At 39.1% G+C, this 27,506-nt stretch overlaps 1 protein-coding gene across 1 annotated transcript; it reads left to right on the forward strand.

The window, feature by feature from the left end:
- Positions 1–9: 9 nt before the first annotated feature.
- On the forward strand, positions 10–26,682 carry wnt6b (wingless-type MMTV integration site family, member 6b). Its single transcript, XM_079358104.1, has 4 exons — positions 10–692; positions 11,275–11,495; positions 22,362–22,669; positions 23,854–26,682. Exons 1-4 carry the CDS (start codon positions 613–615, stop codon positions 24,313–24,315), a joined length of 1,071 nt encoding a protein of 356 aa, XP_079214230.1. The 5' UTR covers positions 10–612; the 3' UTR covers positions 24,316–26,682.
- Positions 26,683–27,506: the final 824 nt, after the last annotated feature.

Here is a 27,506-nt window from a genome sequence, read left to right on the forward strand (position 1 = left end):
TCTCTGTATCATCCAAGGAAAACACAGCAGCAGAGTGTGGCACACAGACTGTACCTGCAGCCGGTGCGCACACTAATACTTCACGGGCTCATCTTCGCGTCATTTCACAGCGTGTAAAGAACTGCCATCATCCATCCATCCAATACATTTGTTGGACCGTTTATCCTTCTTGCTTAAAAAAAAGGAAACATTTCCCATAGACTCACACTACAGGACTGTTACATGCACCTTTTTGCGGTCAGAGGAGACCTCACTGCTTGGAGCAACTTTTTGTTCCTCCCGGAATCGTTTAGAGAACATGTAATGTGCTGCGACTAATAGAGCAGAAAGACAATGCAGAGGTTAACCACACCTTTGAAAGCGGACATCTCTTCTGTAGCCTCTTGACCAATTTTGTTGCGCATTAAAATGCGCCCGACAGAAGAGGAGTTAGACGATGAACTTTTTGCGCTCTTGTTGACAGACAGTTTCCAGTGAGCTTTTCCCCGAGTGCACCACCAGAAAACAAGGACCTCCTATGTATTTAAGAAATAATCCAACTCCGAGTCGGCTGAGCTCGTCAGTCTTTTAAACTTTGTTGGTGAATCTCCTGGAGGATTTGGTGCGTTCACCATGACGGCTCGTCTCTCGCGGATCCAGCTGGCCCTGTTCTTTATTTTGCTCTGCCCGGTCAATATCATCGGACTCTGGTGGTAAGTGCCCAGTTATTTACCACGTGTTTACGCTTTCACCGTCTCGTGACCATGACAGTTTTATTTATTCTCATTCAGTTAAAGCTTTTTGATTTATTCGCACAAGCATAAGTCGTCATACTTCTCTTTCTATATTTATCCTCAGCACGAGCTTACCCGGCTCTTCACCTAAATACTAGGGATAGCCTGAGAGTCCGTGTCATAGACAGATAATTGTATAAATGTAATACAGTTATAGCAATGTGTAAATCTGTAGCCTTCTTCTTAAAATGGACAAAATAGTAGCAAAAATATGGAATAAGAGACTGTATCTGTTGCTTATTTATTTTAAACAGTTTAAGGGTAGCAAAATAGTTCACATCATCTTCTTTAAAAATACCCATAGAGGTAAATTAATCTATATTTCACTTAAAACTTAAAATAGTGACAAATATCACCAAGTCAAAATATTGCTCAAAGAAGGTGGGAAATATGGGTCCCAAGGGTGAAGGACAAAGAGACAGAAACAGGATGATGAAAGAGGAGTCTGCTGCTCATTGCCTGCAGTAATACATGGAGGAGAGAGGAGAGGGAGTTAGGTGGAGTTGGTGTGTATGTGTGTGGTGTGGTGTGGGGGTTTGGAGTTAGGAATGTCAGGTGGCCCTTTAGGCGCAATGGATATGTCATCATAAAACAATCCATATAGGCTCAACTCTGTGAGGTGTGTGACAGTCGTACAGACAGACGGACAGCCCCTGCAGATCTGCTGATAACACACTATCTACCCATGTGGGCCTCTGTCTTTCTGTCTGTGCTCTGTGTCATTAGACAACATCGTTTTTTTTTTTCATGCTCTCTTGTTCTCTCTCTCTTACACACACAGACACACACTTGCTGTGAATCTTTGAGATTTTTTTTCCCAGGGAATCCTCCCACTGTACAGTCACAGTCAAGGTCAGTGAGTGTTGTAGTGTCACAGTGGCTGTGAAAGACTTCTCAACTTCCTTGTTTGACTGTCTGATGGTCAAGCAGCTTCGGAGGATGTGTCTTGAGTTTCAGCATGTGAGTTTCAGCATGCAATCACTCTAAATGTGAATACTTGGTAATGACCATTGCAAGGAAACAATTATCAGTTTTTGGCATTAGCTAAATGGAGTGGACATGGAACAGAAAACATATAAACTATGCCTTGTTTAATTTTACATTTGATAAGTTGGAAGCATCTGCAAACCAAATACATACGGTTAGAAGTCTCCTCAGCGTTAGCCCCGCTAGGACATTCAATGGTGCTAGCCACTTTACCCATACAGTGGTATGGGTGCCATTGTATCTGTGTAGTTTTACGAGTGCGAGCACAAGTAATTACAGATGGTATCGGACCAAATACGGTATCAGTATCTGGACATCCCTACTGCAATGATTCACATCCAGACTAAAATACTTAAATAGCTAGCACAACCAAATGCACACTTGATCTTCTCTACATTTTATTTCTTTTGACTTCACAAAATTACTCATTGGGTTTTGGCTCAGGTGTTAATTATTAATTGGACAATCTCTTTGCTGCAATATACTAAATAAAAATCCATATGGGTAAGTCAAGGTCTGTGTACGTTATTTAAAACAAATGATGATATTGTAGGTGTTCACAGAAAGAGGAAAATAACTTTGTTGTGTGTTGGACTTTTATGATGATTATCCTAAACCTCATTTTTTTTTGCTAAAAAACAAACAAACATAGGACTATACAAAGCAGTATTTCTGACAAAGCTTGAGGAGTTATCGCCTCTTCTGGAAGATGTTGCCTCTTCCCATTCCTCCACGACCCAGACCTGTTTTTTGTAGCTTTTTCTAAAACTGTGGGAGGGATTAAGAAAAAAACAACAACATAGATTTGACGTGAAATTTAGTCACCTTAAAATTGACAAAGACAAAGTGACTTTTAGCCAGAGGGGTGCTGGTCTGTTGCTGAACTCTGGTGTGACCCAGCTGTGGAGGGAAAGCGGGAGAAACACTGTCCCCCCAGGGGTCAGTCATATACATGCCCTCATGTCAACTAAAAGAGAAGGTTTCCCAAATAAGAAAGAGAATTTTAAGAGTATAGAACAACAAATGTGGCCTACATATCTTACATGTGAAACCTTCAAAGTCTGACTGATAAAATGTAAAAGTGTAACCATCCGTTGAGATGAATCCAAGTCAGTTGCACTTGGCAACTGAACTATCTGAATAATTTTGTTGGCAACCTCCCAGTTACTCAGATCAATGAACAGCAGTGGGTTGTGAACCTTTAGTGAAGAGTTCTCTTTCTCTCCTGAATAAAAGCAGTACTAATACCAAAAGCAAAGTCATGGTGAAAATCTACGTCTCCAGTTAGTGTTTGGCATGTTGAATATCAGAATGGACTGAGCCGAGCTGGTGCTTGCATCTTTATAAGCAGAATTTTGTTTTTTTAATTGGACAGGACAGCTGAACAGTGACTGGAAATATTTTGAGGTGAGAGTCGGGGATGACATGCAGCAAAAGGGTTGAGGCTGAATCCAAACCCATGGTCCATGCGACTGTAGGACCATAGCCTCTGTATTGTACATGACCTGTGCAGAATGTTACTTGTAGGCTACGATTCCTTAAGTGTTCATGATGTGAAAAGTTTTAACCTAAATCTGATTACCTCGAGAGATTCTGTGCATTTCACACATGGACATTGAATTAAAACTGTCAAGGATACTCCTGTCAGGCCTCAACCATAATGAGGGATTCTGAGCCTGCAAGCTGAGATGCTGCCAACCTCTTTCTCAGCCTCTGTTTTCAACATCAGAAAACTACCACAATCATTTACCCTAAGCAAAGTTAAAAATAAGAGTGATGTGACTTTGAACATTCGGGTATCTTTGAGAGCCAGGCTTATTAAAGACTGACAAATGTTCCTTATGCAATGCATGACTATTCTGATTTGTTGTGCGATTAATTGCAGGAGGAGAGAACAAACAAAAATAAAAAGAGTAAATAATTGGTGTGCCATTATTTATGGGGCTGATTTTGTTACAGAGAGAAAAACTACTTGGGCTAAAAAGAAGCCCCATGTGTAAAGATGTGTTCCAACTCTGTAATATTCATCTCAGCATTCAACTGGCAGCACATTCACCAGGACTCAGGACATTCATTTTAAAATAAAGCTTTCCTGGATTAAGGGAATCAACACTAAGAAATCAGCTACTTCCTTTTTATCCCCATAGACATTCGTTGTCATCTTCTTTCACTCACTCGCGTCTCTACTGGCTCACTTACACACTGACTCATGGAGACACACAAGAGCACACAATGGCGCACAGATTCACATACTCATACACACACTGTGGTTGAGTGTGTGGTGCAGCTATGGGTGAAGCCACACCTGCGGATAGCTCTGCAATCTTCCAGGACAATGATGTTCTCTGTTGAAAGCTGCTGGACATACCATCATACGTCTCTCTTTCTTTGTCTCAGGCTCGCTCCTCTTCGATTTCTCTATCTCTCATTGAAGCCAAGCTTGAAGCCATAGCCATACTCGCCTGTTGAAGGAGAATACTTATCTCATAGATAGGCTGTCGTTGAAGGAAAAGAGAGAGCTGCAGTGATAGACAGAGTGAAAGAGACGAAATGTGGTGAGATAAATGTCCTTTCAAAGCCTCTGCTGATTAGAGCACTTTAATCATTTGGCCTGGGACCACAGAGCACTGCTCAAAGACTCGGGGAGGAATGCCTTTGCTCTCTTATTCTGCTTTTGACTGCAGTGCGTAGCAGGGCCTACTTTGTTCAATGTGTGTGTGTGTGTGTGTGTGTGTGTGTGTGAGTGTTGAGCAGGCCTCAGTTTGGTGGGCAGCTGTCTCTGGATTTACCACCAGCCTGCAGGTGCACACACATTTTGTACGCGTGTGTGTTTTAGTTTTTTCCTTTGTGTGTTAATGTGTATGCCAGTCCAAATACAGTACATCTCTGATCCTGGTTAATTTGTTTAACATGCAGTCAGAGATGTACAAATGCACTCAGTCAGTCCTACAGTTATGGAAATATATCCACCTTCTGTACAGTCTAACCACCATCATCACTAGTGAGTTTCATTGTAACAGATCTTATCATGTCCACTCCACTGCTGCTCTGAAAAGCTAGATTAGTAATCAGGACCAGGGAGATGGGTACAGATAAAGATTGAATGACGATGTGGGTTTGGCATTAGGTAGTGAACCGAATTAAATTAAAATTGTGTGTTTGCATGACTGTCTGCACTTGCGTGCATTTATGCCTCCTACTTCAAGATGGTTCAAGTGTCAAAAATATACAGTGAAAAAGTAACAATTGTTCAAAGAAATGCCAAAATGTCTTTAACTTGATAAAGAGGATGCATCATAGTTTTCACAGTTTTGGAGTTGCCAAAATTCAGTAAAAGAAATATAAATGAAAGCTAACGTGGCCTTAACTTAGCTTGTATTGCATTGTTGTTAGCTTCATTTCCTTTTTTTCAAACCTCTGCAGCTCTTTCCTTTTTGTTCATGTCACTACACAAGTTCTGATCTGCTCGTGTCTGTTTCCTGTACAAATAAATGCAAGACAAATGAACTGGACACATTTTTTTATATAAGTCCAGCACATCCATCTGCCCGCCACGTCAGCTACTTTTTACTTCAATTATTTTCATGTTGTAGACTTTAGTTAACTTGTAAATATAGCCTTAAATTCAAATTAAAAAACATCTTCATTACAGAGAAATACCTGCAATGTAACCTGCCTCTAGATGCCAACGCAAAAGGCATTTGAAGTAATACTTGAAATAGCAGGAGACTAACGATAAAAAGAAGGGTTTGTGACGTTGACTCACTTACTTGAGTTACGTTGTTTGAGACCTGATTTTACACCATTCAAGACAAGGATGGACAGTGTCGGAAAAAATCTTGTATTTTCTGGACATGTCTTTGGCAAAGTTTACAGAGCATGTTACTCTGTTACTCTGCTTTTTGTCAGACTACAAATAGCAAAATGTCCCCCAAGTTCTTGCGTCAAGTGGCCTTTCTTGTCGACAATGTTTTCTCCTTGCTTTTTTGCTGGTAGGTTCAGCGTTTTCTTCTCTGTCGCTATCATTCGTTCTAGCTTTGTTTCCATTCTGCTCCAAACGCCTGCCTGTAAACCTGCTTACCCATGTCCCTGTGACATGATTTTCTTCAATGTGCCTTGGCAGCTAACATTTACTGAGCATTAGTTCATGGTGTAATAACAGCTTTAAATCTATCTATCTAACATTTATTGAATATTTGTCATATTTCAATAATTATCATTTTATCACTCAGGCCTAATTGGGCATGAAGATAAACTTTGACACTGGGGTATAGATTTTGAGTTTATCTATTTCTATCTTTGTTCCTTTTTAGTGCAAATCAGAAAAAAAACATTATATTTAAAATCACCTGCATATCTCTTCCACTTGATGATCAATTATTTATTTATAATATGTTTATACACCAATTCCCCGACTACCTCTGTCTCCAGAAACCAATCTTCAGCTTTCTCTCTTTGACCCTTACTATTTTCCTCTCACTCTCCGGCGTCTCAGACTAACTCTTGTCGTGACTGTCTTCATCTCCAGCATACTTGAGGGATTAAGGAGGGATGAAATTCACTCATTCGTGGGCGGAGAGAAAAAAAAGAAAAAGAAAGGCCCCGTACAGTACAGCACTTTATCTATGGTGGCGTGAGATTCTTAATGAAACCTGAGGTCACTCTGAGCACACATTTTTAATCTCTCTGATGCGCATGTCTAATAACATTGAATTCTTATTTCCAATATCATCACTTGAAACATTCATTACAGGTTGATTGAATATATAGGTCTAATATATTCTTCAAGAAACACTATGAGATTAAAGTGCAGTTGCAGTGGTAAAACAGCATTGACAGTACTGATATCATCATTTAGTTATGCTTGTTACTTTTAATGATTTTATCTCTGAATGTGCCCGCCCTACCCACCTCCCATTTCCGTTTTAGTATTTTATCTGAAGGAAAAACTGTTCATGCATAACAATGTTTCCTCACAGCCCCTGATGCTTTGAATGACTGTATGTTTCATCTGAGCTACCTGTTCTGTCAAATGACAGGCAGAAGAACAGCAGCACTTTCATAAGAAGGATCTGATTACTTCCTCTGCCTTTGTAGTTCCCTCTTAAAGTGTACTTCTGCTTTATCTCTGTGCATGCCTGCACAGATGCTTCTGCTTGGATAAATGTACATCAGGGATGAACTATATTGAAAAAAAGAAGTGTCATTGTCATATGTTTGCTTTCTTCTTTCTCCTTGAATTGCGATATAAAGGGTTAAAATCCAGGCTCAGGGAGCTGCACACACAGGAAGATCGCTCAGTTTTAAAATTGTTGTCTGCAAATCAGTGGTGATTGCAATGGTGAATGTGTGTTGTTGAGGCCAAAAAAAACCCAAAACACATTACAAGAAAGAGAGAGATGAGACTTATGCTGCATTCATGCTCTGCTCGGGTGGTCAAAGTTTCTAATTTGGGAAGTCTTTCTTCGTACTTTCATTGGCTTCACGTGATTTCAATTCGGAAAGTTGGAATGTTGTAGCAACAGCAAAAAACAACATTGAAGCCACAAAGACATTGTTTGGAAAGTATCTGTTAAAAGTTATATTTGATTTTCAATGCGCAAATTAATAAAAAAGTATGTTAACATTAACAAAATGTATTTTGCCCCTTATGTGATGACGATTCTAACGCCACGTTAATTCTTGTCAGAATTTCTCAATTGTTGTTTCGACTAGAACAGGCGTTCAGGTGCTTTTTACAACCCGGAAACTTGTTTTCTGATGTAGCCGAACCACATGAATGCACCAATAGAAGCTATCAGCCTGCCCACGTTCAGAACATCAAATTAAGTGGTTCAGCCCCTATTCTATGAAGGCAACCTGAGTGAGGAGAGATACAAGGCAACAGGAGGAGCACTGACACAGTCAGGGGTTGTCACAGAAAAAAAATATAGGAAGTTATTTCAGACAAATGCAGTGAGTTTCTATGCTTCAATATGTCCAATTCAAATCTGAATCTACTTTTTTTTTAACTATAAATCTGTAGGCTTGTATATTTAGTAAATGTGTGATTTCCACAATGTGCGATAATGATATCAAGTGTGACAAATAAGCTAATAATAATAATAAACTGATACATAAACACATTTGTCTTAAACTCAAAGTGCTGCCAAACATTCAGCTGCTTCTACCAGAATTAATAAATAGAAAACAATAGAAAAAACACATGCACACATTAAACAGCAAGGCACACACCAATGTTAAACATAACACTTTAACCATTGCACAGGATCTGCAAAAACACAGCATTAGAGGTAAGATAGCAAAGGTAAGAAAATATGATAACGTATAAACACCATGACACTATTTGCACAACCAACATAGCCTTACGAAGCAGTATTCAGAATTGGTAGCTGTTTGCAACATGTTTCTCGTGAATCCAAAATTGAATTTTTACCACTTAATCTGATCTGATAGTTTTTAGCTTGATTTTCATCGATTTTCACTGATTTTCACTTATTTATGGCAAAACATGCAGACCTTTTAGAAGTGTCTATTGCAAAAGATTATTTTCTAATAATGATCAAAATAAGTTTTTTTTCTGCAGCCCACATGAATTAAGTGTATACAGGGTACATGTGTTGGTATCAGTTAATTTTAAAAGTTAACCTTTAAGGATAAAGGTTATTGTCACAGTGGAGATACAATGTCACGTATTTATTCATCTATTTTTTTTCATTAAGGCAAAAGAAGAGGAGAAAAACCAGTGACAGCGGATGCTGCAGGGATTTTTTTTACAGAGATCTCCAAACAAGGGCAAGAAAGCTAGCTGCCTGCAGCCATCCTATTATCCAATTAATGCACCCCATTTTTGGGTATATCACCAGCAACGCGCTTTTCCAACTCAGTTCACTCCACTCTCCGATTCAGACCACATTCCCATCCTCCTTTCATCATGCCCTGTTTTAAACTTACAATAAATCATCAAGTGGAGATGATTACTTTTCTACCAAATTTCCCTATCAAAAGGGATACGTAATCCCTCCCATTTTTCCTGCAAAAGTTTATTCCACTACTCACAATGTCTTTGTCTTTTGTTGTCAGCATCACATTATTTACAGTATATAGGCTAAGGCATATACAATTGAAATGAATTCACTGGAATTATACGTTAGAATATGAAGTTAATATGTTGTATGTTGAAAGAAGTAAGTGAGCAAGGAAAGCAGATATTTCTTACACCAAGGTATGTGTCCAATCTAGATTTAATTGTTATAACAAAAAAAACAAAAACAAACATGGAATCAGTGAGTTTTAAACACAACACTCAGGGAAAGATATTTAAAACAAAGTTGATGCAAAATATCACTCGTCCTTAAAAATGTATCAGTACACACACTTTAATTGTGTTGCATCTGATCTCAGCCTAGTTTACTTTGTTTGGTGCAAACAGGCATTGGAGGGACAATTTTCTTGTCAAAGCCCTTAAACTGTCTCTCTCTGTTGCTTCCAGGACTTCATCCAAAACTTCTCCAGTATATTCACAAGTTTTACAACTCTACACCTCCCATTGTAAAAACCAAGCAAGCTATTGTAAGCTGCTGACAGAGCTAACTTCCCAGAGCACGAGAACACTCACAGATGCACAAACAAATACAGGTTCTATTTTTGACACCTATAAAAAGTCTACATTAACTGTATAAAAATACACTAGAACCCATGTAGATCAGTTTTATTTTCTTTCTTTCTTTGTTTTGTTCTCTCTCAGACATAAATACACACACTCACGCAAAAACACACACAAGTACACAAACAGCCCGATAGCATTGGGTAGATAATGATTGGTTGTTGAGAGGGAGTGTGTGTTGCTAAGTACTGTATATGTACCTGCTAATTAACACATACAGACTGTCTGAGCAATTTCATTATCTGTGCGAATACCCCACACACGCAAACATGCACACATTGTATTCTCATGCACAAATCGTACAGACACAACACCTGTATTGAAAATACAGAATGTTTCCATAGCGATGTTTTCAGTGTACTCTCAATAATCAAACAAGGAATGCAACAGTGGGTGTCCTTGGAGTCTGCAAACAGATTGTGTTTTTTGTGTCAGTATCATTGTTTTTATTATGTCTCTATGAGGCTAATGCGAGATTCACCATGAATAGTCGATTCATTAATTACACATTGACTTTGTTATAGCCTTACATTTTGTGTAAATTGTTACAAAGAAAACACACAGTATGTGTGTGTGTGTGTGTGTGTGTAAAGATGGATGTTCATCAATATCTTAGTGTGTGTTCAAAAGTCACTGTGTCAGACTGCCAGGAGAGGGGATGAGTGGAAAGAGCGTTTGCTCATTTTGAAAAAAAAAAAACCCTTAAAGAGGAAAGATATCAGACAGTGAAATTTAGAGGAAATAGGCTGATTAAAAATCTGCAATGATGAGTCACTGTTTTTTTTTTTTCTCCATCATTTGAACACTCCTATTTCGTGGTCAAAGTTATGACAATTATAACTCACTGAGATCTGGTGACTGAACTGTTGAGTAGTCAAGACAGAGAGAGAGAGAGAGATATGAAGTAAGCAAGAAAGTGGTATGTGAGTAAATGAATGCTCCAAAAGTAAAAAAAAAAAAACATAGAGGTTCAGTTGGTGCTTGGGTAACAAGAGGTGAAAAGAATGGAAATCCTAAAGCCACTTTGCTGTGATGCCAATGAAGTGGCCACAAGCGCTGGCAGCATCTCTGAGTAACAGAGCCAGGCCTTTCTTTCCCATTAGGAGGCTGAATAAACCATTTGATATACTTATCTGTCCATGTATTGTATTCATCAAAACAACACGTGTTTAATGTTTTAAATACATTTGAAGTACATTAGGCATGGGCATCCTTGATCTTGCCACACGTTAATGCCACATGCTCATTCTTCACTTTCCTTTTGGTAATATCATACGTATGTTTTTCTTTATTTAGATTGGCTAAATCTTGAATTTTTCTTTTTGTGCTGATTCTAAGTGTGGTTTAAGCGGTGAAGCTCCTCACTGATGCAAAATCTCCAGAAAAGCCTTATCACCAGGGAAATCTAGAAAGTCTGCCATATGGTTTACTGAAATCAACTCAGCATTAAGATCAAGTGACAGCCTGTCTGTTGAGAGACTTCCAACTGTTTCACGTCCAACTTTGTGAGGACCACACAGTTCTCTCTAGGAAGGTCCAAGAGCAAAATACAGACTTGGGAATCTGACATCGGAGCCGAGATTCCTCTGGGAAACTCAGTGCTCTGTTGTCTCTCACGTGTCTATTCAAGTAGCCTATTTACGCCACAGCTGAGACGAGGTGGGCAGAGTTGGCAAGCTTCGCAGCCACAGCAAGTAAACGTATACATAGTTTTTGACTGCAGATGACTTTAGGCAAATGATTTAGTTAACAGGTGTTGCACACCAAAGAAAAACTGTGAACTTTCAATTTTTCAGTTGCAAGCAAGTTTGCTGTCTTCGCTCGTTAACATTGTCGAAACTTTCGCAGGGCAGTTGGCAGTCCGCTTGTGATGGACCCCAACAGCATTTGCAGGAAGGCGAAGCGACTGGCGGGGAAGCAGGCCGAGCTGTGTCAGACTCAGCCAGAGATCGTCAGTGAGGTGGCCAAAGGTGCCAGGCTGGGAGTGAGGGAGTGCCAGTACCAGTTCAGGTACCGCCGGTGGAACTGCACTAGCCACAACAAGTACTTTGGCAAAATACTACAGCAAGGTGGGTTTTGGAGAAGGTTTTTTTGGTGTTTTTTTACAACTACTATGTGTGTCTCTTTTTTAAAAATACATACTTGATACTCGTCAAAAGTTAGATTTTTCAGTCTTCAGTATTAGTCTCTTCAGTATAGAGCTATAACCTCAGCAAGCTCAGCTAGCCAAATACTGAAACTCAGGGGAAACCGCTGGCATAGTGAGAAAATCATCTGAAAGCTATTCTACAGCACATTATCTTTTCTGTTTAGTCAATTCAGAAACGTATGTGTAAAAAACTGTATACCTGTTTTTTACTGGAGGCTATTTGTGGAACTATTCATTGACTATGTACAATAAAAACAGTTTGGATCAAGGCAACATGCCTCTGAGATGTTATGAATAAACACTGAATTGTTATCTATTTGGTAAATGGATTTGGGCTGGTAGAGCGCCTTTACACCACAGGTCACACCCTGATGGCAGTGCCTGCTATGTATCCGCCAGTATTAAGTACTCCCAGTCTTACACATTCAAACGCTGACAATGAAGCAGCTGGAACTACTTTGGGTCTTTATTGCGAGGCTTAGCTATCTGTTCCCTGGTTCTCCAAGATTACTTTGATTGACGTATCAGAGACTAATCTGGATCTTCTAATCCAGCTCTTGTAAAGAGTTTAAAAAAGGAATGATTCCCGAAATATTCAACTGTTTTATCGATGCCTATTTAATACAGTCAAACAGAAACTTTACCAAAAATGTCTTAACATTTTCCCAAAGGCATCGACTGAGTATGTGCATTGACAATAAGGATATAGTACTGAACAGATCACACCCGTTGATTGGATTAGATCAAGTGCTTGTTCAAAAATGCACAATGGATCTTTGACTCTTGAGTTAGATGTACAAAGCAGATGGAAACTTCCCATAATTATCTTTACAGCTTTGCATCAGTCCCTTTAAAAGCCTTACGCAGAGTTTTGAATCCTTGCATGAACAAATGGCTGTTTAAAAATACTGTCATGTCTCATTTCTCAGCCCAGAGTACCTTCAGCTCTGAACCCCTGACCTCATGAGCACAGCCAATGGCCTTACATCAACTTGAGGTCAGAAGCCTGTCTGATGGCACTCCAACAGACAAGGGCAGCCGTTGTATTTCAGACCAGACACAGTTGACTGACTCTCCTCTTCATCAGATTTGGGCACGCTTGAAATGATCAGCTTAAATTGCCTTTTCTCTTAACATCTCTCTTAAGATCTCTTAACATCTTCCTCTGACGCTTTGAAGTCTGTAATATAACTGCTGTAAGGTCAGTGCACGCTCTTCTCAAATTACTGTGTTATTTTTCCTCCGTATGATTAAATTCATAGAGAGCTGCCTGTTTTTTATACTTGTACCACAGAAAGTCTTTATATCAGTGTTTAGCCGACAAACAGGGAATAAGCGACACAACAAACAACACGTCAAACGTGTTATTAAACCCATTTTCAGTCTCAATGCTCAAAGATGTGTAAACAGTGTTTTATGCCTGTCATTAACTTCGCAAAGAAATTACAATTTGGTGATATTAAAGTCAATACTGAATTGAAATTCCCCAACTTTCATCAAAGTGTACTCATTTTGGAAAAGTTGTGATTGCTTCTGCCTAACAAGATCAAGTCTTTTGCAGTAAATACAAAATGTTAACTTTCAACATTTGTCTGTAACTTTAGACAAACTGTAACTTTAAGTTATGAAGTGACATTTTAGTGGTGCTTTTTAATTTTCCTTCAAGAGACAGGCAGAAGGAAATAGAGAGAGAGGACAGCTCCTTGTGGTTGTTACCCATGCAATTCCCACAATGTGTTCTATGTACAATACATAGAAACGCATGTACAGATGTACAAAATGCACATTAGCTGATGTGGGGTAGCAACAAGTAGGCAACTTTTCAAAAATCTAGTTTAAATCAAGTTGAAGACCAGTTGTGTTTGCACATCCAAATGAATGATTTAATACTCATAAAGGAAGAATTTGTAGTTGCTTGTTACTGCTAACTAATGTATGCAGCTTGAAGAACTGTTGCATGAAAGCAATTTCAAACTACCTGTTAAACAGAATATTGGCAAGCTGTCTTTTTGACAGAATCACATTAATAGAATAAGAGTGCTCCCAGTGGTAATAGTCAAGTAGATCCTGCAGACTGACCATCTATCTCATTTGAATGAATGACAATATTTCTATAATCTTTACTGAAAGAAAAAAAAGACAGAAAAACACAGAGAGGAAGGGAAGGGCAAGAATCTACCAGTACAAGACAGAGAAGCAATTAATCTTAAATTCCTGCCTGTCTTTAAGGGAAGCCAAAGTGCTCCTCTGTTTTGAAGCCTTTGTCCTCAATTACCTGGATCTGCTTGTAATAACTGTTAAACACAAGCAACCACAGGTACATGTCAATATTAAAGAGGGTTTTTGTTGCATTGCTCGCTCTCTCGAAGTGGTTCACTTAACCCCATTGGCCTTTAGAGTTTCATGTAAGAAAAAGGACTGTGAAATGATAATGACATAGACTTATATCATATTGAAATAAATCCAGGGGGTGATTTTCTTTTACCGTACATGTGATTTTTATCTGCTTTTTCTATGGAAACAGTGACTTAAAGGCTGGATGTCTGCGTCTTCTGAACTGTGAGCTACAGCCTAATAAACAAATGATTGCAGAGAATAAGAAACAACACGTAAATATTACTGGGTTTCATAATCTAGTTTTGGAATATGTCACTCTTAGCCACTTTTACATCTAATGGGGTTTCAATTTAATGTCAGCTCTACAAAAAATGTATTGGCTGCTGAAAATAAAATGTGTAAAATTGCTGGTAATGCTGCCAATTACCCTTCACCTGTCAGCTCAGACAGTGTAAACAGACTTGTTCATTCCTGTAAGACCCATATTCTTCTTTTTCCCTTTTTGGCCACTTTGAAAAAAAAAAGAAAAAGGGAGGGATATTTTATTTGTCACCGTAACGTTAATGTTATTTATAAGGTTACGGATGGGCTGTTGATGCATCAGTCTGATATGAATTTGAGTGCCGGTAGTTTATTTTTCATTATTATGGGCAGAAGAGAATTTTTAAAAGTTTTAAAAAGGTTCTTATATATACTCATTTAAAAGCTTTGGAAAGCTGCATGATGATAATATGATGGTTGTTTTGCTCCCTGGTTTATTTTCTAGAGCTATGAATAGTCTTTCTTTAATTTGTATTCCCTCTCTGTTTGTCAAGCCTGTTCTGCGCAATCGCAATGTTTCTTTTGGTCACTCTCTGTGCCTTGACCAGCATAATAATTGTCTAGTTCACTCTTCTTTAATCAGCTAAGCAATATAGCTAGTCTTAAACCCATTGTTCCCACAGCTCAGGTAGAGATGATACCTTTCTTGTCCAAAACATCTCTTAATTGTCTACAATTGGTTCAAAATGCTGCAGCCAGACTATTACCAGGTTCTCCAAAAGGTCACTTATCGCTCCAATTCTGTTTTATTTGGCTTGCCATCAATTTTAGAATACAATTCAAGATTCTTGTTATTTCTGTTTAAGCTCTATGTCGCAGAAATGTTGCACCCTTACACTCCGAGCAGATCTCTTAGGTCTTCTGATCAGAGTTTGCCAAACTGAAGACCAAGGGAGACTGTGCTTTTGAGGTTGTACACTTAGCAACACTTTGGAAAGCTGTACCTCTGAGTTTAAGATCTGTGGGCACTTAAAATCAAATTAAGACACATTTCTTTGGACATATATATATATACATCTGTATATTGTTGATTTATTTTCTGTTTGCTCATCTCATCACCTTTAGTAAATCACTTTGTGACCCTCTGTTCTTGAAAGGTGCTGCGTAAATAAAATTATTTTTATTCTAATAGGATTGCGCAGTTGGGCAGCTCTTCAATTTGTGAGTCTTGTTAAGAAACAGAAATTTGGCAGTCTTTATAATTCCACAATCAGTTAGCATGCTTACACACGTGTGTGTTGATGTTATTGTATTTTTGATTATGAAAATGATGTTGCATACATCACACGTCAAGCTTTAATCTGGTTAGAATCTCCTGAAGGCTATGTCTTCTTTTTGACCTCAACATGTTGTTATTAAGCAGATCGAATACACTGACAAGCTGGGGGGGGGGGTGTAAGCGTGTGTGTGTATGCGTGTGCATTACTTACGTAGGGGTTTTCGTTGATTTCACAACATAACTGAAACGCAAATCAAAATTGCAAGAAGTGAACATGTCGACACAGGAAATCAACTTATTTTGTATCAGGATTGAAATGTTTTCTCTCCTCCGTATAAACCTTTGATGTACAGTCAATGTCAAAAACATGCCAAATCTCTAGTTTCCTATCATTAATTGTTGGTAATTATGTTCTTTTCTAAATCTCTGCGGTGTCTAAATAACACACAGACCCTGGAGCGACCATTAGGGAGCCCATCAACATGTACTGATGCTAGTTATCACATTAGGGATGCTGCGGCTCTTCTTTGAAGTCTCAATAGACTGCAGTGTGAGTTTATGTTTGTATGGATACCGTACAGCTCTAGAATAAACAAGGACTCTTGCTCTGGGCTCTTAAATGCTTGGATAGTAATTAGAGCTATCATCACAATTGTCAAGTATTTAATTAATTTAATGAAATAAAATAATCTTCACTTTTACAGGTATACATAGTTTATCTCTTTGCACTCTATGTGATTTATTGTTTTCAGCTGGTGCTTGATTTTTTTCCAAACTGGTAGAGTTGTTTAAGGAAATAAACAGGCAAGTAAACAGCATGTATCAAAGGCAACATGGAAAGCTATAGGTTTAAGAATGAGTTAATGAATATTTGACTCTTCTGTTTTCCACATCCGTAATTTGGCATCAGTTGAATTATGGAAAGCCAATGGTATGACGATGACCAAAATGCATACATTCATTTATACACTCATAAAATATAAAAATAGATATGTGATTACATTTTAATCAAAAGACAGTTTGGCATGATTCATACAGACCTTTGGATTATTAGAGCCATTCCAAACATTGACAGGATTTGTTGCTAACAGACACCAATGCTAGCAGCGACACGATGACACAATTATCCTCTCCAAACGAAAAGATGGAAAATATTTTAGACCTGATCAGACCCCCCTTTCTAGGAATTATCTGGACAGTTGATGGGAGTATGACTGGTTGTATTTGTCAACCTTCTGATAGCCTGTTGACCCTTCCCTCCACCAGTGCCAAGTGGGCTCGGCTACAACCCCCTGTTGATCTGAACATGGAAACAGATGTTACAGTATGGAAAAGGTTTGCAAGTTAAACAATCCTGCCCTTTAAGGATACAAAAACAGATGTGTTTTCTTATCTGGCTAGAGGAGTATGACATTATAATTTGTCAGTAAAGTGACAAATTGCTGTTGAAAAATTAGGTTAATGAGGTTGCTCTTAAACACTGCATATTGCAGAAATATGCAGTGTCAAATAGCCCTCAGCTTGGCACTTTAAATGTGCTATACTGGATTGCAATAGCAATACCAAATGGACTTGGTAATGGTAAAGGGACTGGAGGCTGCTGTGGCTCACTTGAGTTCGTGGTTCCTCAGTTGGAAGATTGGGGTTTTAGTCTCAGCTCCTGCAGCCACATGTTTGATGTGTCCTTGAGCAAGGCACTTGTCCCTAAGAGCGCACTCAAACTAGCAAAGTTGTTTCGTACGGATTGCACTCATTCTGCTTCAGGACTAACCGGCCTGAGCACATTTGAATATTTTACATAACGTTGCAATACAAGACATGAATAGATTTACTTAATTATGAAGACTGCTTAGTTAACAAGACAGGAGGACTCGAGAAAATGAAAGGGACACTTGCCGGCAAGTCTGCATCCTACACCTAAGAACTACACAGAAAACATAACAGCTACTTTACTTACTTTGTAGTTTATTTTGAGTCATTTAAATCAGATACAGTCATAATCCAGGATTTCTCGATAATGAAGGTTGTCAACGGTGTGTACCCATGCTTGTGCTTATGCATGAACTGTATTGTGCAGGAGCAAACCTCTTCCAAGTTTGCCAGGGCCAAGAATGTATGGCTAGTCTTCTGATTACTCAAAGCATTTTTACTCGGTATGTCACATGTACCCATTTAAGCCAGATTTACACACTGACCTCATTGGCAGACTTGGCCTTTACGTAACAAGACTTAGCCATCGTTGTATAAATGCAAGCAAAGTTTGTGTAGTGAAGTAGTGAAAAATGCTTTCTGTAGGCTATAGTGCCATCCATTTAGCATTTATGCTACTCTTAACAGCAATCTTGCACCTCACTTCCCAGTCTCTGCTCTGCATTCCTCTACTGACTGGAAATATTAAAATGATGACCATGGACAGAAATGTTCTAGTAATTATGGACATGGCTGTATGTTTGTGTTATAGCAATGCTAGATTAAGGGGAAATGGAAATGCAAAACATATCCAGATCTTACACTGCTGCATTGTATTAGTCTTGGTTTAGTTTTTTGGAATATTAATTTTTAAGAAGTCATGTTGGAACTTTGTTTGTGAGAAAAGGGAGTGTAACATCCCTATTCCTGTCCTAAAGCCCAAATCCTTAGGCACGGGTGAGTGAAATGACCCCCATGTTAATCAACTTCCTTTTGAGGTTGCCATGACAGTGGGAGGGTCACCAGTTGATGAGGGCCTGGTATGAAAACAATCAAGTTGCAGTGCTTGCGGTCACCCTCAAAGAACACTTTTTTGTAATAACTCTTTGTGAAGAATGCCCTCAGGGTGAATAACCACCTACATACTCTGATCTTTGGATTCATTTGGAAACAGCACATGATGTGACAAACAGTCACTTTCGGTGTCAAAAATGCCTGATTAACAGTTGATCCACCTACCCATTTGACAAAGCACATTTTTATTAAACTATGCTTACCTTGACTTTGAGCTCTAACTTCCCAGTCTCCACTTGTATCATTCCCTAAAAGTAGGGTATTAAAGGAATATCTGCTAATTCCTGCAGGGCCTTCATGGAATTAGAAGCAGACATAGACAGGCCCAGACACCCACCATGGCAGAGAATTTGTTTGGAATTCATGTCTGCGAGGAAAATATGAAACAGGGTGCTTAAATCATTCAATTTTTGATAGCTTCTGTTACTAATAACAATACACTTCATTCTGTATTCACTTTTCAAGCCACTTCTCTGCCACTTTCTCTTGCTATAAACCAAACAAACCATGTCTATGATAAAGTCCAGGGGATATTTTTCCTGTGTCTAACTAAATCAAGACATGTTTCAGGGATAACACATCTTGATTTGAGACTGTCTGAGAACTATACGCTGCTGAAGAGCAGGATCTCTTTGGTGTGGTCTTAACTGAGCTGTAAGAGGGAGCTAGCAAGTGCAGAAATAATCTTCATGTACCACAATGCATATAGTCCCAAATACAAAAAAAAAGAGAGGCATCAATCACAGACAATGGAAAAGGAAAACTATGGCATAACGAATCAACAGAACATTTTTCATTTAACATGCATCCGAGGGATGTATCTAACAATACTTAACCACATACAGTTGACACAAAAAACATTGGTTTTCCTGCACTCAGGTTTACAGCTGGAATTGATAACACAGCGTTCCCGGGTGTGCAGGTTTCATTGCACGCCACCAATTCCATGTGTGTGTGTGTGTGTGTGTGTGTGTGTGTGTGTGTGTGTGTGTGTGTTACCACTCCTAATGAATCCCATTCACTGAATCATGGGATATGGAGTTGGCAGTGATGGCGGTGGTGACGGCACGCTCACCGCCTTCAAGCTCTTAGGAATAAAAGTCCCTACACACAAACAGTGGCTCACTTAGTGGCCTTTATTTTCCTTCCTCTCGTTCTCTCTAACACATACAAATTGACTTTGTCTCTTGTATCTCATCTGTCATGGCAGAGGTCTGCCCTTTAAATAACCAATGTTCCTTTCCCGCTGCATGCAGGATTAACACTCTCCTACTGTCAACAAAATACAGGAAAAAGATGTTGAACACAACATAAATCTGTCTGGCACACCTTTGTCAAACAGGAGGGACTGAGTACAGCAGTGGATTAACACATTATGTAATGCTTCTTTATGAAGCAGCAAGACAAGGGTATAGGGATTTGACTTAATACAGTGCCCATGTTCAATAGAATAACACAGCAGACATGTTGTGCAATGATGTTTTGTTATTAAACACTACTGGACAAAAATAATCTGCTCTATTACAAAAAGGAATACGATTTTCAGCAAACAAATAATTACCTTTAGCTGCCATTCTGTTTTTATTTTTTTATTTTGTCTTTCTTAAATTTTTTATAGTAGTGTAGCCAAATTTACAGGGGCACTGTTGGCCGAGTGGTTAGGCCGTACACCCTCTGTAGGCTGTTGTCCTTGAGGCAGGTGGCCCCGGTTCGAATTCTACCTGTGGCTCCTTATCCATGTCATTCCCCACTCCGACTCTATCCACTGCCTGGTCTTTCCAATAAAGGCACTAAAAATCACCAGATTTTTTTATTTAAAAAATAGGAGGTAAGTAAGTAAGTAGTAATCTAAATGTATATACTGTAGGTATATTTTGTATAATTATATTTTTACTTGGTTATAACAAAACACAACACCACAAATTAAAGTAATGTAAGCTATAGGTATGGGTGGATAAAAATGGATGGTAAAAATGTATTCATCAAATAAGACTTCATAAGAAGTGTTTTAACCACGCGGAAGAAAGAGTAATTTAAGTGAAGAAAACACTCACACTTCAGTGAGAAAACAAAAGCAAGAAAGATTAAAATATTTACTGTTATTTCTACCCCTGCCTTTGAGATTCTTTCATAGCTGCTCTTTTGATGTAGCATGAATGGATATAGCTGCAATAACTGAGGATAAAGACGTGTTGACCCCAGGGTGAGCATCTCGCCACCAGCGAAGACAGACGATCAATTTGCAGTTGTGGTTTTACATGCCTTTAGTCAGGAGTGTTAAGTCCTGCACCCGAAATAGACCAGCAGCTGTGTGGGCCTGTGTGTGACAGTGCATGTAAGAGGGACGAATAGACAACCTCTCAGCACTACAAAGCCAATGACGCCTGAGATTGTAGTAATGGATCAGGACTAAGAGAAAGATGCTTTCATCCTGTTCCATGTAGCTGCTAAATTGACTGACTGGATGGAGGGAAGGATGAAATGACATATAGATAAATGGATGGAAAACCACTGACTGTTGTTGCCCTTTCTCTTTTTCCAGTTGTTGCTCTGTAACTGATTGGCGAGAACTTGGTATGATTAACATGATGACAGACTGCTGAATGACAAAAAATAATGTTGGAATGTTGTGACGTAACAGATGTCTTTAAATGTCTAGATGTGCGCATGCGGTTTATGCAGTGCTGTCATTCATGTGAGCTGTGGGCGCACCGATGCTGTTTTTACACAACCTAAGCTCCTAACAGACAAATAAAGTTATATGAAATCTGAATTACATTTTTAATGTAATGAATGTGGTGTCGTTTTAATGGTTTAATGTGTGCAATTATTTCCCCGTGGTCTAACTAATCAGTCCAGGATGTGAAATGAAATTAAGACCAAATACCTGCATACCAACATTTTTTGGAAACTCAGTCTATTTTCCAAAACCAAACCATTATAATTAAAGGACTTGTTTTCAACCTCCTTGGTGAATTTTGGTTTCAACATTATTTTGGGAATATGCAAATTTTCTGTGCCTTTAACTTAAAAAGGCCCTATTTCATAGTTGATTTGTTATTTTGGTACACACTTTTCTTATGGGTGTTTGGGATCAATCCCTACTTCAGAGTTGTCTCAATTACATGATTTTGATTTAGAAAATTATTTTTCTCTTTTATGATACAATAGAGATGGAGGAACATTTGCTCAGTTGGTAGAACAGGCACCCCATGTATAGCAATCTCTCTTCCAACATTGTCACTATTGCTTTCCTTTCAAATACTGACCAAAGACCCCCCTGAAAAAAGTGGTCTTAAAATTCAACCTCAGGATTACAATAGAGACTTTACCACTGTTGTCCTACTATGGTCACTAGTTTGACCAAAAGGAAGATGTTGGCAAGTGCCATTCTGCTGAAATTAAAACTTTTCTAAGGGAGTTCACAAACAGATAGGAGATGATTTTGTGTTTACATTTGCTGCTTCTATATTCTGTTCTCCATCCTGGCCATTGTGGCGCTTCAAAAACATCTGTCTTTTTTCTCAGCTGTCATGTGTTTCTTTGATGTAATTTGATGGTTTGATTTACAACTATGACAGTAGCATCATAATCCTCAAAGTCAGGTGAATTTTAGGCATGGGGAAATCATAAAAGATCTCAGTGTGGCCCTTTAAACATCTTCCATTGTATCCCTCCTGAGTAATTGAACCACAAGGGCGGAGTAAAAGCTAAAGCCGTTTACTCAGGTCACATACCGGGGAGGTCTGGGATGCATTTGTCCACGTTGGTTTGCGAATGATTGTGTGTCCTATAGGATAAGGAAGTACTACCGCTGTAAACTGCAGCAGCACTATTGAATTTGGAGAACAACGCTGCCTCCCACCTGGAAAAAAAACGTCACATTTGGTATTTTCAAGCATATAAAATGTGCAGGTGCTTTTATATATTTTCAGCAGACAAGTGAGATCGTTCATTCAAAGTGTGAACGGTCTTATACCGAACTGTGATCAGATCATTGACTACAGGTATTTGTTGATACCAGGTGTGAACAGAGTCAATGGGACTTTGTGAACAAATGCTCCTGCACTGTAATTAAAACTACTGACTTGCATTTAAAATAACATCAGCCTGAAAGTCCTCTTTGCATGTTTTTTTGTTCTGTAGATATCCGGGAGACAGCGTTTGTGTATGCCATCACAGCAGCTGGTGTGACCCACGCTGTGACCCAGGCCTGCAGCATGGGAGACCTGCTACAGTGTGGCTGTGAGGCGACCAGGAACAGGGCACCTCCGAGGCCACCTTCATCCTCCTCCTCTTCTGGGGATGGAGTCAAGTGGGAGTGGGGGGGATGCGGAGATGATGTGGAGTTTGGATATGACAAGTCGAAACAGTTTATGGATGCCAAGAGGAGAAGGGGCAAAAGCGACATCAGGACACTTATTGACCTGCACAACAACGAGGCTGGGCGGCTGGTAAGAAGTAATATCAGAGTTACCATCATAGTATGTCGGTGCAGTCTGTGTTCAGAAAATAGCTGGAACGAAATTGCACTACACTTCAAAACACGCATTTTAACTGCTATTGTACGAAAGCCAAATCTGGTATTTCACTCCACTCTCAAAGATGTGGCAGCAAAGGTGTTGCTTGTCCTGTGGAATGTTCCATCATTCCATGAACATGCAAAAGAGAAAGACATTGCCTGCAGCCATATTTGTGTAGCGGGGTAAGCTGATATTCTAACAAGAATCAGGTTTCTGAAACACAAAAACAAGAGCGTGCCACACATTTTGTTTTCAAGCCTCCGAGGCAAGTAGCTTCTTAAATTTCCACAGCCCTTGTAGGAGTTTAAAGTTCCTCTTTGTTGTTCATTTGAAGCATGGCCTTGACAAGTCAACATGCTACTGAATGGAGATAAGTAGCATCTTTAGAAGTCGTTCATTATATCAATTTATGTTAGAGCTCACTAGATCTTGAGGATAACATTTCCTTTTCTTTTCTGTCTGTTACGTTGGTTTGTTTGGTACACCTACTTGCAAAAATGTTGGCACATGTACAAGAAAAACACAGGATTGCAAAGTTCAATTCAGTTGGGGTCAAAGACAGGTAGAGGGAGAGGAGGATTTTGGGATAAATTCTGACTGTAGCATTTAGCGCACAAACCATTTGAACAAAAGACGAGACTTGCACACAGATGCTCGGAGGTTATGAAATAAATGTATTGTGTGTGCAAATGTCTGTTTTTGTGCATGCATGCATGCATGCAGCCTACATGTATATAGGATTTGCAACTGTGTATGTGTGTCTGAGGTGGCAGGTGTGTGTGTTTGTGTGTGTGTGTGTGTGTGTGTGTGTGTCTGTGATGGGTTAATTATGTGCAGTATAAGTGAATGATCTGTTGTCAAGGCTTGTTAGATGTACGAAGGCCAGAGGCAACATGGAGGTAGAGGGGGGTTGTGGAGTTAAATTCCTTCTGAGTACCGTCTGCTTTATCTTACTTATCAGTGTGTGTATTCGTGCCTGTGTGACAGTGTGTGTATGATCCATTGACTTTATTTATCCCTTTTCTTCTGTTTTATTAATCTTTTTTTCTCCTTTTCTTTTGCTTATTTACCATTCTCTCCTTTGGCACCCCCCCAACCATGCTGTCTCCTCCCAGGCAGTGAAGCTCTACATGCGGACAGAGTGCAAGTGCCATGGACTGTCAGGCTCTTGCACCTTGCGCACATGCTGGAAAAAGATGCCTCATTTCCGGGAGGTGGGCGACCGCCTTCTAGAGCGCTTCAACGGCGCTTCCAAGGTGATGGGGGGCAACGACGGCAAGACTCTGATCCCTGTCGGTCAGAACATAAAGCCCCCAGATAAACAGGATCTGATTTACTCTGACGAGTCGCCTGATTTCTGTGTTGCAAATAGAAAAACTGGTTCTCTGGGAACACGTGGTCGCATGTGCAACAGCACAGCTATGGACATCAGTGGCTGCGACCTGCTGTGCTGTGAGCGTGGCTATCGGGAGGAATCAGTAGTGCTTGAGGAGAACTGTCTGTGTCGTTTCCACTGGTGTTGTGTGGTCCAGTGCAAGACATGCTTGGTCCGAAAAGAGCTTAGTCTCTGTCACTGATGACGTTCTGAACTGAGGCTGAGAGCTGTCAGTATGACTTGGTTAACATAGTAACTTCTGTTTTTTTTGTGGTTTGTGATGTAGTTAGGCGAGAGTGAGAGAAAGGCTTTGACTTTTGTGTTCCATGTGTTTCTGTTTTTTTTTTTCCTTTTTTTTTGCACCAGTAACACTAAGATGATGTCCAACATTTCAAACTCTTGTGTGTCCCTGTTGATGCTGGCCAAAGTTTTAAAAGGTGTAAAACGTGGAATCAATCACCTTGGAGTAAAAAAAGCATGAGGGACTAGAAGAAGAAAAATAAAAAGTGAAATACATCCTTTTTTTGACCGACCTATTTTTTTTTTCTTGCATGTGAAAAAGGACCAAAGACGTTTTCCAACATCGGTAAAATTAGAGGGCAGCACATGATTTTTGCATAATTTCAACTACAACAGTTCAACAGCCTATTAACAACAACCTATTAAACTTGCTATCGAACCAAATCAGAGTTTGTGACAGCGGAAAGGGTTACGCAATAACCTTATTTGGCTGTTTGCGAAGCCGCCCCCGTTGAAGATTTCCTGAAAAGACACCTCCCAAGCTTCCCATTCTCACATGGAGAATACGCAGCATACAATAAGAATGTGGCAAATGCCAATCAAAACAATGGGTCTTTTGCAGACAGAGCAAAAATGTTATGTGTGTTGATGTGGGTGTTTTTCATCTGTCTTTTTTAGCCATAGCTAGCTGATAATGCTGAGTGTGTTGAAGATAAAGTTATTCTGTTTGTGTATTCCTGTTTCTATTTGGCTGGGCATGCTAATAATTTCAGCTTTCATAAGAGTGGACCTTAGTTTATTCAATACAGATGCATACAGATTACATTTGTTTTGTTGTATTGCCGGCTCTAGCATACAGAGGGGTCACACCCCATGAACATCTTCATCGCCCTTGGAGAAACACAAAGCTAAACAGAAGCTAAATCATGTTTCGACAAAAACTGATGGACTAAAGGATTTAGCAAAAAGTCAGATATAAATGGCTCTAGGCTACAATGGCCACACTGACTATTATGAATTGACTGTCATTATTATGTTTGAGCCTTTAATGATTCTCTCCATCTGTTACTGCAATTATGCTGGAAGTTGTTAGAAAGATTAAGGATCCAACTATAAGTCTCAATTCAGTCCTTTAATTAACTTTGACGTCTTTTCATAAAAAAACACTGTAACATTGCAACACCACCATAGACTGTATATGCAAATGGGCGAGTGTGTCTCGGCCTCTTCCAACTGAACAAAATGAAGCCATACCATCAAATTTAACAGACAGAGAAGACAGCCAAAACCCCTTTAGGTGGGTACACAGCAGGACAGGAGGAGAGATTTTTATGTCGGTTCTGAAGTAGACGTTCACGATTACAGAAAATTCAGTGACTCTTTTGCTGGCGTTTTTTTTTTACTATTTCTCTCACCATTTCTGCTGTACTCTGCTTATTCAGTGCACGTAAGAGCCGTGAGCTGTCAATCATGCCATTCTGTAGTGTCTGATAGCAAACCAAAAACTAATCAAAGTGGAACGGTGCCTTAAAATGAAACGGCATGGTAATAACAGTCATGAGGAAACTAGGGTTGAGTAAACAGATTATCTTTTGGTGCAGTTTGATTTTAGAGTTTAAAACCCATGTCCTACCTGTTTACATAGAGGAGGCAGGGTTAATGACCTATACTGCAGCCAGTCAGCAGGGGGAGCTCTAAATCTGTAAACTTCACTCCCAGGCAGTTGTTGCTCTGTCCATCTAAATATACAGTCTATGCACAACACTCTTATTATGTTTTGTATTGATATTAATTGAAGCTTCTTCATACAGCCCAATATTTTTTACAACATGGACATGTCTGTCTTTGCTCACTGCTTCCCTGCTTTTGATAGCGACAAGCACAACAAATAGTGATGCTGGTCCTGAAAATTAAAAAAAGGGAAATGGTATTACATAATCTGTTTTACTGAAGAATTCTGCCAACACACTATTTTGTTGGTGTGAACTTAACCTGCCAGCAAAGACTTTTATTTATGAATAAAGATATGATGACAAGACTACTCACTTCCAACTCTCTCAAAAGCACTTTGGATAGGATGGCTGCAGTGGACCTCCTCTGTAGCTCTGCAATAGAACCTTCATGGTTGTCTGTTTCTATCTACAGATATTGTTTGGTTTCAAGAAAATGTAAATAATGTTTTTGATTTGTTTTATCTGTAATGTTTATACAGGGCTAATGTTATAATGCACTTTGGATGTTAGCTTCCACATGATACTGTATGAGTGTGTGTGCGTGTGTGTGTGTGCGCGCGTGTGTGTGTGTGTGTGTGTGTAAGAAAGTAAATGTTTAGCAATTGTTTGTGCAGGTTGGCCAGTTATCACAGGATCACCATGTTATATATATATATATATATATATATATATATATATATATATAAAATTTCCAGTTGGAGTCTGATGTTAAACGTCTTTTTATTGGTTATCAAAAGCACAGTTCTTTTCGACCCTCTGTCTTAGTGTGAGGCAGACACGATCTAAAATTTGTTTCTTTTTTTTAGAGAAAGAATGTTTCCCATAAACTATAAATCACGTCATCTTATTTTCTCTTAAAGTTCATTCGCAGAAAAAGTATCCTTTCCTATAAACCTCATTGCTTCCACTTGTCCTGTTGAGGCTGATAGTCTTTGAGGATCTTATCTGTAATATAAGGGTTTAAAATGATCCTCTTCTGTTTAAAGAGCTAATCACAAAGTAGTGGTTATCTCCTCTAAAATAGTTTAAAAATGTGTTTAACTAAAAGCTCTGTGTGTGGCTTTGTTTTTTAACAATCCAACTTTATAAACCTTTCTAATTTCCTTCCTCATTTAAAAACAATGGTGTACACAACTTTGGGTTCTTTCAGTCATTGTCCATACATCTAATACATACATACGTCTGATATGTAACACCTAGACTCTACTGCCTGTTATTGAAGCCCTCCATAACAACTGTGCTCTATTTTAATTAACACAGGGTAACAAACCCCAATGTAATACTTCATGCTATATTAATATGGTCATTTTTAATCTCATGATTTTTGCAGCAGTTGAGGAACTCGGAGTATTTCTGTGGTAAAAGTGGATTTGATACTAGAACCGGATTTGACTGCACGGTACAATTCACTATAAAAGTA

This window comes from Symphodus melops, assembly GCF_947650265.1.
Source record: "Symphodus melops genome assembly, chromosome: 12".
NCBI lineage: Eukaryota > Metazoa > Chordata > Actinopteri > Labriformes > Labridae > Symphodus > Symphodus melops.

Bases quoted from the DNA above. Each gene is read 5' to 3' on its own strand.
- wnt6b (XM_079358104.1), top strand. From the start codon at position 613: ATGACGGCTCGTCTCTCGCGGATCCAGCTGGCCCTGTTCTTTATTTTG. The intron at 11,496-22,361 runs GTGGGTTTTGGA...TTTGTTCTGTAG, and splicing joins TGGCAAAATACTACAGCAAG to ATATCCGGGAGACAGCGTTT. The intron at 22,670-23,853 runs GTAAGAAGTAAT...GTCTCCTCCCAG, and splicing joins ACAACGAGGCTGGGCGGCTG to GCAGTGAAGCTCTACATGCG.